The sequence below is a fragment of the Dreissena polymorpha genome, chromosome 4, assembly GCF_020536995.1.
Source record: "Dreissena polymorpha isolate Duluth1 chromosome 4, UMN_Dpol_1.0, whole genome shotgun sequence".
In the NCBI taxonomy this organism is placed as follows: Eukaryota; Metazoa; Mollusca; class Bivalvia; order Myida; family Dreissenidae; genus Dreissena; species Dreissena polymorpha.
The window spans coordinates 141499123-141512652 of NC_068358.1; the positions used below are offsets into that span (position 1 = coordinate 141499123).

The following is a 13530-nucleotide window of genomic DNA, read 5'->3' on the forward strand; positions in this document are numbered from 1 at the left end:
TTTGGTGGGGGAAGACGCCAATATTTAGCGTCTGTTATATAAGGTAGAAAACCCCTTACTATAGCCATATAAGGAAAACTGCCCGCCCCCCTGGCAGGCTTTTTCTGCTCCATTTTGGGAATACGCCACACTGAAATTTTGGGAATTTTGCGTAGTGAAAACCCCCATTTTGGGAAAAAAATTATTCGCAAAATTGGCTCAATTGGGAAAAATTATCGCATGTAAATAGTGTTTCTTATATTTCAAAGAAGCCGTTAACTGGTAAATAACGACTATTTTGATAACTTATTATTAAAATTTTACAAAGTATTATGAACATGTGAGATAAGTGCAGGTTTTTTAATCTGAATTTGGGGAAAAGGCCTAGCCTTTTTTTAGGTGAAAAAATCGTGCGAAGCGCCGGCTTTTGAGGAAAATAAGGAAAGTCTTAAATAATCATTAACATATTTTACAGTTTTTAAAACAAATTCAAGGCAACAGATAATTGAATTATGCAACACTTTCTATTTTCTACACCGGATCAGGTTTACTTATATATTTTAAGGTAAAAAGAAAAAAAAAATTTTTTTGGGGGGGAATTGGGAATTGTTTTTTTCAATTGGGAAAAAAACAACCAGATTTGCATTGGGAATGGCGCCGAATTTCGGACCCGTGGCATAGGGAGGAAAAAGCCTGCCTGGCGGCCATGTTTTTTCACCGATCTGGACCATTTTCGAACTTGTCCGATATATCAATAAAACCAATGTTTTGACCAAGTTTCATGATGATTGGGCAAAAATTGTGACTTCTAGAGTTTAACGAGGTTTCTCTATAGCCATATAAGGAATACTGCCCCGCCCCCTGATGGCCATGTTTTTCAACGGACCGGAACCATTTTTGAACTCAACCAACATATCATTTAGGCAAACATTTTGACAAAGTTACATGAAGATTGGGCATCAAATGTGACTTCTACAGTGTTAACAAGGTTTTTCTTTTTTTTGACCTAGTGACCAAGTTTTTGACCCAGCATGACCCAGTATCGAACTCAGTCAAGGTATCAATAGGACAAATGTTCTGACCAAATTTCATGAAGATCAGAATCAAATGTGGCCTCTAGAGTGTTCACAAGGCAAAATGTTGACGACGGACGATGTACGATGCATGACGCACGACGGAAAAAAGCGATCACAAAAGCTCACCATGAGCACGTTTTGCTCAGGTGAGCTAAAAAGTGTAACAAAGAATAAGTAGGATAACAAAAACTTCATTGAAGTGAACTGTAAAAGGTGATAAACAAATTTAGTAAATAAAAGTTCCAATGTTTTGAACAAACAACAATATAAAACTACAAAAATTACCAATATAAAACTACAAAAATTACCATTGTCCCTCGATTATTTAAACTCTCTGAAGAAATCTGTGAATAAATTCCTTTTATCTCTGTTTTAAGTAGAACATCTTCTTTGTCTGAGCCTTGAAGCTGGGGAACAAACAGTGTTTGCGTTTTTCCAGATGTGTCACTTTCTTTGATTTCCTTGTATTCAACATTCCAGCATCTGTATTCTTCTATGCTGTAGTAATTGATACTTTTTGACAAAATACCTTTAACAAAATACTTCTTAAACACATCCGCAGGGTGTTTGTCTTTTAGCAACTCATTTGCCTTTTTTATGAGGGGAGACTTTACCATCCATTTATCAACAAAATTTTTCAGAACACATTTAGGTAAAAACATTTTAGGATCATTCTGTTCTAAGAACTTTTTGCAGTTTTCTTCTTGATTGTTTTCCTTTGCCGAGATTCTGACACTCATCGCCAACAAAAAAGTACCTGCCCCTCTGGCTTCACTAGCTTTGTCGGGGTCTGTGTAGTAACTTAAACATTCATGCAAAAAATCCCATTTTAGCTGGTAGAACAAATACTGAAAGCATGGTGAATATTTTCTTTCCAAAACATCAATGTTATCTTCATGTGGAAGGAATCTTATTCGAAAATACACATCTTTGCGTGAATGAATGTCATTTTTTGTTGGAGGCAACCAAAGGAATCGTTTCTGTTCCACATCTAAGACACAAAGCCCACAGCAGTGAAACATAACAGGTGGGATTTCTAACCTTTCTGCAACTGCTTCGCATACTTCTTCATATGTGTCAGATGGATTGACATCAATCTTCATGCATTCCCTATCAGGCCCATACACACTCACTTGAAAACTCATCCTGGTAAATGAGGAACCTGACTGGGAGCAGCTATCCATGGGATCATAGTTTTTCTTATATTTTTGTCTCCGCAACATGATTGACCAATTTATAGGCTCACAAACCCTCTATAATCTCGATTCTTAAGAGTCACCTTTAATGTTTCAATTGTGTATTCAGTTAGCTAATATCCATTGATCTGTTTTCTTCATATTAACTTTAACATGATGTGGTAATATTCTATTTCTTTAGCCTTAAATAGAAAATACATTTTAATATTGAATAATCAAATTGAATAAACAAATCAAGCTATCACAAATATTTTGCAAATAAATTACATACTAATTTAATACTTGTGCTCCAGAAAGCAAATGTAATCAAAATCTAATACCTTTTCAGAGATTATCAAAGGTCAGCATCCTTCGTATTAAAATCTGAAAAAGTAGTGGTGTTGGTGTGTATTCCGTGTTTTGTTAATATTTTAAATGTGCATAATTAAATTTGTAATCCGAAACACACTTCTGAGTTTTAATGTTAGCACAACATTTATAAATTCTAGCAGAACACAGCCCTAATGTATTTAGTGTTGATCATTTAATTGTTCCAATAAAAAGGTGCCAAATTTGTGCTATGCATTTACAATGTCACGTCATCTTACAACATGGACATTGTGGGTGCAAAGATTTGTGTATAAAAACTTTGTTATTTGGAATTGATGTTTCCTCTACATTAATTTCAAATCTAACACTATGTATCTTTAAAAACTTTATGGTCTTTCATATTAATCATTATTGAAACTGATATTGCAATGTTATTCTGATTAAACAGAAAAACCAGACAAAACAGCATTTAATGTTGATGTGAAAACACACCTTATAGGTCTACTGACCTATTGGATAGAATGCAATGTTTTGACAAAAGGGATTTAACATTAAGTTTTTTTAACGATTAACATGTGCAAATGCAACTCTTAGTCTATATGGTCATAAATACAGGCAATAAATTGTTGTGTAACTCATTATTTTTTAATCAAAACGTTCTTATTAAAATAATGGAGAAATCATATAAAGCTCTACTATATGTGATTAATTAACTATGACACTCATAAAGCAGAAAGATTTATGCAGGTTACAATATACAATTGCGAGTCTAAATGAAAAGTATTACAGATTTTTTTAAAAGAAGTTCAGCCTTCTAATTATTTACAGGTGTAATAACACAGATACACATACATCAACGTCACAGATGAATCAATTTATTAGAGTAACCTGGGCTTGTATCAGACACCCATAGGAACATTTTCGTGTTCAGTGTTTTTTTCATTCAAAATCGGGTCCGGTAACTGGACCCATTTCCAATGGAAAAAAGTATATATTTTTCCCAAATGGGAGCTAAAAATTCCCAATGGAAGGTTTCCAAAAAAAAGAATTTTTTTTTTTAGATCTCAATATTTTATTCAACTCCCATCCATATATGATCAACCTTAGTAAATATAATACTGGACACACTTGTATCCTCAATTTTGAAGCACTTGTTTGCAAAACAACAACAACACTAATTTTCCAATTTTAGTCAAAACGCTGCAAATTTTCCCAATCCAAAAGGGACCTGGCCCCTTTCCCAAAATGGTGAAAAAAAACACTGGTGTTTTGTAGTGACGTCACAATTATTTCGAATAGCATTTGTTTTTATCGTTAAACCATCATTGTCAGAGAAAGTACAATAACTTGTCCGATAATAACCAAGACGTTAAACAAACAATTTACGTTTAAATATGTGTCGGTGCACTAGGGGTGGATCGGACACTTCATGGCTTGTATAGGACATCAAAAAAGGGTTTATTGTATGACAGTTTCTTCAAGGGGTTGATCAAACAGGACACATTTTTTACTGACAAAACAACGTTCAGTTTCGTTCAGACATGGATAAATGCTAAATTGAATGTCTTTTATGAAATATATATTTTGGCTTGAGGATATGAGATCGGATTGCAAGCGAGGAGGGTCGGGGCTAGAGCATAAATTATGAAATATATGAAAATTTCAGACGGCAAAAAGTATATTCATGTATTGAAATAAATAGCTGCTACTGAGTACCCAAGAAAGTAGAGAGTGTAGGAGAGTGGGAGGACGACCCTTCCGATAAAACATGCAGAACAGAAAAACTTTTCGTAGACGTCAGGTTGATCAATATGGAATACGTGTCCGATAAACCTCGGCGACAAAACTTAAATAAAATTACACCATGGGATATTGGGACACTTTTATTTTTCTATATTTATGACGATTTGTCCAATGTTATTTACTATTACATTACAATATTTAATTCAGTTTGAAAAACAATAAAACACAACACAAGTTAAACACACTTTATATTCAATTCATCATTCCGACTAAACAGATGTCTTAAAACGTGACCTTTTGATTTTCGCGCCACAACCTTTTTTAACAGGTCACGGAAGGGACGCCACTCCCAGAAAATTCATCTCTTCCAATCAAAATTGTACATACATATTGTAAACCAATCAAACAACCTTTTACAAATCGCAAACATTGTATTTGTTTATGAGGTAAACAACTACCGTAAATTTGCGGCCATAAGTCGACCTAAAAACGCTCCCAAAATTGACTTAAAAAGTCAACTCGACGTATGGATGAGGTACTAAATAAAAATTAAAAATAAACATTCCTGTGCCGTTTATTTTTTAAAGTAATAAATCTCCGAAGCGGAGGAATGATGACTGTTTACAGTAAGGCCGACTCGTCTTTTACCAAAATGTCCGCCGATAACAAAATACTCATGTTTACATTGGTTTTTAATTAATTAATCTTCGTAATAAGTCCAAATAAAAACATGTAAAAATAACCTCGAAAATATTAAACATTTGTGACTTACAGTAAAGTGGCGAAAATTATACATAGCAATTTGTCTATTGATACATTGTCAGTTGTCTGCTAAGAACTATAGAAAATCGACTGCTGACTCTTGTACCCATTTAAAGTTAATCCGTGTAAATACAAACTGTCAACAGGTGCAGGTGTCCTTATGCCATCAATTATCGCTTCTTGGCCTTTTGACTAAGATCAAAGTGTAAAGTGCAGTCTTGGCATTAATTGTTTTTAGGCACTAGCCTGGTCGGGCTACCAGCTTGGAAATTTCACTAGCCCGAATCAATTTAAACTAGCCCGAATTAAAGTTATAATTCTGTTTCATTTGTAACTATATTTGTATTGAAAAAAAATAGAACAATGAAGATTAAACAAATTAACACTTGATTCTGTTTGTATTCACAGTTAATTGTTAACACAAAATTTAGATTTAAATTTAAAGTGTCTCGCGAGATCGACTTACAACACTGTTTGATAAGCGTCTCATTAATGAGTGCTTGACGGAAATAACCGATGAAGTTTTTAATAAGCGTCTATGTAAGCTATTGCGGACTTGTTACTAAGTTCGGACACGAAAAAATCACTCGACCGATCGGGCTACCGGCTAGGAATTTTTACTCGACCGATGAAAAAATCATTCGACTCGGTCAACGGTCGAGTGGGTTACGTCCAAGACTGAAAGTGTAGTGTTGGCATACTTTTGATCATTTGTCTTTCTTGCGTCACGCCTAAAATAGTTATCAGTTAATGATATGCACAACAGTTCTGCTACAAACTACTTCTGACCATTCAAAAATAATTACTTGATCGTTGGATACGCCTTAAACCAATCGCTATTGTTCAACTTCACATGGTATATTTTTTGATTGGATGAAGGTGTGGTTTCGTTGATTTATTCACAACTGTCCCACAATTAATGCATAATTGTTTCGTAAATAAATAGATCTTATCTGAGTGAAGATTTCATTCATTGTTTGATTTTAATAATATTACGCACTCACCCTGGATTATTAAAAAGTGTAATTGGACATATTAAATGCACAATTACTTTCGATTATCTGCTTTGTATTATTAGATAAGACGTTTTTCCAGAATGCAGAAAATATTCCTCGGGTATCTCGTGATTTACGAAACAGTCGAATAGCGAGCGATGCGACTGTTGGTAAATTCACGTGTTTCACGCATAATGGCAAAAGCGTTGTTTTATTTGAGAGCAAGTTACAACTAGAAATGGCGCGGCAGAGGCCGACGCGTATCCCCACGCCGAATGTTTGACCTAGGTGTGCCCCAGGGTTGGTAATGGGGCCATGCATAGCTGAGATTGACCGTATTGTCATAAGAGAAGTTCATCATCAATTAGAAGTGAATTGGTGTAGAAATGAAGAAGTTATAGTAAAAGGCAATTTTGGGTGGGTGTGACATATGTGGGCAGGGCGCCCCAGGGTTGGTAATGGGGCCATGCATAGTTGAGATTGACCGTATTGTCATAAGAGAGGTTCAGTATCAATTTGAAGTGAATCGGTGTAGAAATGAAGAAATTATAATAAAAGGCAATTTTGGGTGGGTGTGGTCTATGTGGGCGGGGCGCCCCAGGGTTGGTAATGGGGCCATGCATAGTTGAGATTGACTGTATTGTCATAAGAGAAGTTCAATATCAATTTGAAGTGAATCGGTGTAGAAATGAAGAAATTATAGTAAAGGCAATTTTGGGTGGGTGTGGTCTATGTGGGCGGGGCCCCAGGGTTGGTTATGGGAACATGCATAGTTGAGATTGACCCTAATGTCATAAGAGAAGTTCAGTATCAATTTGAAGTGAATCCGTGTAGAAATGAAAAAATTATAGTAAATGGAATTTTTTGGTGGGTGTGGCCTATGTGGGCGGGCGCCCCAGGGTTGGGATTGGGGCCATGCATAGTTGAGATTGACCCTAATGTCATAACAAAAGTTCAGTATCAATTTGAAGTGAATCCGTGTAGAAATGAAAAAATTATAGTAAATGGAAATTTTTGGTGGGTGTGGCCTATGTGGGTGGGGCGCCCCAGGGTTGGGAATGGGGCCATGCATGGTTGAGATTGACTGTATTGTCATAGGTGAGGTCCAGTATCAATTTGAAGTGAATCGGTGTAGAAATAAAGAAGTAAATGTAAAATAACCTAAAAAAATGAGTGATAATTTCTGACGCGGCCCCACCCCAACCCCTATAACTTTTGACCCAGGGGTCAGATCAAAATTCCAACTAGAAATGGCGCGGCAGAGGCCGACGCGTATCCCCACGCCGCATGTTTGACCCAAGGGCGCCCCAGGGTTGATCATGGGGCCATGCATAGTTGAGATTGACTGTATTGTCATAAGAGAAGTTCAGTATCAATTAGAAGTGAATGGGTGTAAAAATAAAGAAGTTATAGTAAAAGGCAATTTTGGGAGGGTGTGGCCTATGTGGGCGGGGTGCCCCAGGGTTGGTAATGGGGCCATGCATAGTTGAGATTGACCGTATTGTCATAAGAGAGGTTCAGTATCAATTTGAAGTGAATCAGTGTATTAATGAAGAAATTATAGTAAAAGGCAATTTTGGGCGGGTGTGGTCTATGTGGGCGTGGCGCCCCAGGGTTGGCAACGGGGCCATGCATAGTTGAGTTTGACCGTTTTGTCATAAGAGAGGTTCAGTATCAATTTGAAGTGAATCAGTGTAGATTTGAAGAAGTTAATGTAAAATAACCTAAATTTTTTTTATAGTAAATGGATTTTTTTGGTGGGTGTGGCCTATGTGGGCGGGCGCCCCAGGGTTGGGATTGGGGCCATGCATAGTTGAGATTGACCCTAATGTCATAACAAAAGTTCAGTATCAATTTGAAGTGAATCCGTGTAGAAATGAAAAAATTATAGTAAATGGAAATTTTTGGTGGGTGTGGCCTATGTGGGCGGGGCGCCCCAGGGTTGGGAATGGGGCCATGCATGGTTGAGATTGACCGTATTGTCATAGGTGAGGTCCAGTATCAATTTGAAGTGAATCGGTGTAGAAATAAAGAAGTAAATGTAAAATAACCTAAAAAAATGAGTGATAATTTCTGACGCGGCCCCACCCCAACCCCTATAACTTTTGACCCAGGGGTCAGATCAAAATTCCAAATAGTGCACCGTCGCACATATGCTCATAGCTACCATGTGTGTAAATTTCAAGGTTCTAGTGCTTTTAGTGTAGGAGGAGATAGTGGCCAGGACGGACGGACAGACGGACGGACGGACGGCGGAGATCACCACAATATCCCCACCTTTTTTTCAAAAAGCGTGGGGATAAATAGTGCACCGTCGCACATATGCTCATAGCTACCATGTGTGTAAATTTCAAGGTTCTAGTGCTTTTAGTGTAGGAGGAGATAGTGGCCAGGACGGACGGACAGACGGACGGACGGACAGACGGACGGACGGCGGAGATCACCACAATATCCCCACCTTTTTTTCAAAAAGCGTGGGGATAATTATTTTGACCATATAATGAATTTCTGTGTTCAAGATTTTACCGAATTTTCACATCAATAGCACTAACATTTGAATACAAAAATATCTGCTCATAATATAAACGCTGAAAGTTATTACGTTTAATAAGATAATAATTTTCATTTGTGAAATATATATTTAGTTCAAAATAATGAATGATATGTTATTATGATTTTGAACAAAAAATATATTTTTCATGTTAATAAATAATTGAAACGTTTAATGTTTCGTTTGAAATATATTCTTAACATTAATATCCCAAAAATGTCAACTGCCGGTACAAAAGCCCTCAGAACCATGACTAAAACGTCACTTAAACATGTCCGAGATATTGAGGAAATTTACCCCCCGACTTATGTTTTTAGTAAAAAAAACAAGTTTTTCTAGCCAAATTATACTCCTGGACTTATGGCTGAGATAGACTTATGGCCGCGAATATACGGTACCAATAGAGTTTATAACAGCCAATTTGTACGTGTATTTAGGAGTTTCTTGCGTGGTCTGAAAAAACCCATGTGTCCGATACAAGCCCAGGTTACTCTAAATAGTGTTTTTCCCAGGAGGGCAAAGGGGCATGGCACATTACTTTCAAAAAGTAAAGTATACGTCTCAGTAATTATTTTAATAATTAGATCTAATTATCTTAAAGACAAAAACGATAAAGAATAAAATTGTTTGTGATTTTAAATGTAATTATGCGTAAAAATGTATGTTTTGATATAACTGAATAATGCATGCAATGCACAATTGTCATGAGAAAAACATCGAGTTTTTCATAAAAAATCTCCGTAGTAATGATTTTATCGTGGAGGAGTACACATTTCCGACCGAAAAGTGCGCCTGATATAACATAGCTTCCGGCATTATCGATTGATACTGACACGGGGTTATTCACGCATGACTAATTCACAGCTTTGGAGCAGTCAGTTTGACTACCTATAAATCGAGCACTGTTAAAGATTAAATCTACTCGATAAATGTAGTCGATTAGACGTTGACGTCTCTCGAGTAAATCAAGCACAGTCGGAGCGTCACAGACAATCAAGGAAGCTGATTTTGCGGACCAAGTTAGATCGTAAGGCAATAAAGATGTTATCGATAAGGGCGCGTTGCGAAATTTGCCTTTGAAAAGAAGCGCACGTGGCGAAATTTGCCTTTGAAAAGGGCAGAGTGGCGATCCGGGAGGGCGGCGTGGCTTTTCGCCACGCTAAAATGGACTGGGAAAAACACTACTAAATGCCCAGTGATAATTTTACAAATTTTCTCATCTGAGTTCTGGGACTGAAGGAATGAGTCCAAATATTAAATTACATGTGTTTTTTTTTTTTAAACGCCGTTTGCAAACAATTGTCGCCAGATTTGATAATTTGTCAACATTGGTGCAAATGGTGATTGACAGTGGGAACCATGATTTGAACATTATTGATGAAGGTTGAAGTATACATAATAAATTTTACAATTTGGATTATTAAGGTTCATGTAGAGGCTTCATTTTGAAAAATGTGGGACCCCAAGCATTGAACTCAAATTTGACTAAAGGAAGAGTGCCACATTGAAAATGTTTATATATATGCTTTAAAGGATGTTTTTCCTTCAAACTGCTACCAATTTTGTACATCAACGTATCATACCATCCACAAAATCAATCAAAATAAAAAGCGATTTTAACACTAAAATATACATTATTTTCAAAAATCTGAATCATGTTTATTCCACGTATTTCGGCGAAAAATTATATAACTAGTGAATAATATCGACATTGACGAGGGCAAGTTACGCTTAAATAGTAAAAAAAGTTTACATATCTAGAAATATCAAAACTCGAACACATGTCATTTCATCACCATGGGGGCAGCCATTTGTAAATTCATAACACAGAAAGAAACATGCTACAAACTAACTCATCGCCTAATTGACATTCCAAACGGTTGACGATGACAAATGCATTGGATTGTAATCTTTCCATTGATGTTTGCAAACTGCACGATCAGACCTCATAAACACTCAAAAGAATAACTATGTAAGAAGCATTTCACCAATGTTTACAATTGTTGTCGAATCACCATACTTATATTATTGCGCATAAAATAGTACGCTTACAGACTGACAGAAAGATCGATACGTAACTCCGTTAAATTCATCACGGTATACTATTCTATTGATAATATATAATAACACATCGCTTTAACAATCTAAAAGGAGAAATAATTCTTTTAAACAAAGTTTTTAATAACGAAAGTGAAAACAACGGAAGTTAGATGGATATTCTGTGAGATGCACTTCGGCTCCAGAAAAAACAATACAAATAAACTAAAAAAAACGTGTGGGGGACAATTTTCAGCTGGAAAATATTTTAAATAGGGTAAGTGATGATATCTCTACGACTCTACATGGTCATTTCTGTTATTGAGAGTGATCTCTTGCTGATTAATGTTAATAGTTGTTTTACTAGTTGCGAACCAACTGTCAAAATATGTTTGTGTTTTCTCAGGTATGTGTATACACATACCCGGTTTTCTCATTACTGCACGTGGTTTCGATCGATTTGTTTTGCACGTTTTTCTACGGAGCACAGCGAGGGCCACGCTTTCAAAATGGGTAGAAGTAATCGAAATATAAAATCAATCGGTTTGCCAATTTCTTTATAATTCTTTACAATTTTATATGTCGTCTGCAATCTATTTCAATTTTAGATGGTTTAAATTTGCAATTTGGTTGAGAGGTAAATAACAAAATTGTTAAGCCTTTGAAGAAGAATTGTGACTCTTACTATCCACCATACTTAGTTTTTAAAAAGTAGTTACGTTTTAGTTATTTTTAGAACTTTGTTTAGGAAATTTATCCAAAATAGGCAGTTGAATAAAAACTCATTTGTTGTTTTATGACAATAATTTTCTGTGAAATGTTGCTAACTTGACCTTGTATATGTATATAGCTTTGTATTTATTCAACTTAAGGTAGTGCATATCCTTCCTAACTTTAGATTGAGATTTTGTAAATTAGTGTAAAAATGTATTGGTTTTAAACCAAAATATGAATAAAGCACACAAATATTGAATGTCAAAAATGTGTTTATGTTATTCTATCCGTCTTTAGCTTTAAAATGATATATAGTTTGACCATATTGTACCACATTGAATGAAGAAAAACCAAAGCGAATTTTTAATGAATTTTATCCCCCCCATGAACCTTAAATTAAGGCTTAATTGTACCATTTATGTAATTAGGGAAAACGCAATGAGCATTAATTGTCAAACCGTAGCAATACCAAAACAATTATATAAATTCCTATCTTGATTAAAGTCTTAGAACGATGTGTGTTTTGGCAGTTTAATATTATTCGGAACGCTAACTGTTATAGCTACGTTCGTCTACACATCCATCCGAAAAACAACTCATCCGATTATGTATCATTATCTGAGAAGTTTTTCGATATTATATAAACACAACTTCTTACTTGTAAAACCTTGTTATACGTGTAAACACAATCGCATACATCTGCTTCAAATTTACATATTATCCCACGATCATATATCTAATTTAATGATTTATTGAAATTAAATACGTGTTGTTGTTGTTGTTGTCGTCACAAGACAATCTGAACGCATCGGACAGTGGGCTACACCACACCGACGATCGCCGTTATGGCGGAATTGTCCGAGGAGTCCCGATTGGTCACAAGAGCATTCTATACATAGATGGTGACGTCACTACGTTATTGTCACCTCTAGGTTACAATATACTAAATCTTTTTGGAGTGCAATGCTATACTCTCTAAAAACATGAACATCATTTATTTGAAGACACGGTTCTCTGTAGGGTCACTTGCCATGACTTTATTTTAGTATATTTCTGTGTGCATGTGGCAGGGAAAACATTGTTGTTTACTAGAAATTCACTCTTTTATCTGAAGATTGGAGACTACATAAGACTTTGACAGATGGCGGGAAACCCTCATGAACTGGATAGAAGCCGGTAAATAGATGGCCGTAAAACAGTGACTTTTGATTCGTGGCGAGTTCTTTCTTACATGTCGCGTGACCTATCTTTTTTATTGCTTAAATCAATTCGGCTTGGAATGCTCTTCGAGAAAAGGTATGGTTATGAGGGTCTCTATGCGCAAAAGTTTGACTTTATTTTTCGTTAAAGTTATTGCATTTACATTGAATTTGTGTAGGAAATCTTTTACTATATTGTAACCTCTATACTTAGACGCATCACGCACCTCCATTTGGAGGCATTTATGACTACGACACAAAGAAGTCCGCGGATGAATGAAGAATTTGCTTTATAAGTAAACATTCATGTTATGATTTAAAAGTTAAGTATTATTTTGTTCAGTCTTACGGTCTTATGTTAGTATCAATCATATTTCGTTAGTTTTCAACAATTTCGCTCTTTATTCATATTTTTTTTAAACAGAACTTTCACTTTCGGTTGTATAACAACATGTAACCTTTATTGACGAAAGTTTGCAATGAAATAGCGTTTTCAAAACCGCTTAAAAAGTTTCAGAAGGTGTGTCTGATGCATGTTTTGAAAAGACACAATGTCATAGCTATATTGCCGACTAGTATGGGAACAATTTGATATTTCAAGTGGCTCCATTTGCATTGCAAGAGAAGTTCAAATTGACTTGTTCAGTTTGTTAAATTTTGACACCCTTATTATATATTTTTTTATAAGTGCCTGATAGATTTCTTTCTTTAAATAATTGAAATCATTGAAAAATTTTGTAAAAGCACAGCATTGATGTTCTATGATGGTTATTTTTAGTGGAATAGTATGTTACAATAAAACAATTATAACTATTGTATTAATGAATTTAGATTAGGTGTCATTTTTAAATGGGGTAGTAATTCATTATATGAGATTAGCACATTATATAGTTGAAAAATAAATAACACTTTAATGACTTACCATAGTGAAATAAAGTAGCATAGAATATGTTGCAGGTCATAAAATGT

General features: G+C 35.4%; 1 protein-coding gene across 1 annotated transcript in view; it reads right to left on the reverse strand.

Annotated features, from left to right (window-relative positions):
• The window catches only part of LOC127877033 (tyrosine-protein kinase JAK2-like), an 83299-nt gene extending 71141 nt beyond the window's left edge, over window positions 1–12158 (reverse strand). The window contains exons 1-3 of the mRNA XM_052422617.1: window positions 12021–12158; window positions 2572–2614; window positions 1364–2433 (exon numbers count right to left, since the gene is read on the reverse strand). Coding sequence (XP_052278577.1) covers window positions 1364–2278 — 915 coding nt within the window. The 5' untranslated portion in view covers window positions 2279–2433; window positions 2572–2614; window positions 12021–12158. The remainder of the gene's footprint in view (window positions 1–1363; window positions 2434–2571; window positions 2615–12020) is intronic.
• Window positions 12159–13530: the final 1372 nt, after the last annotated feature.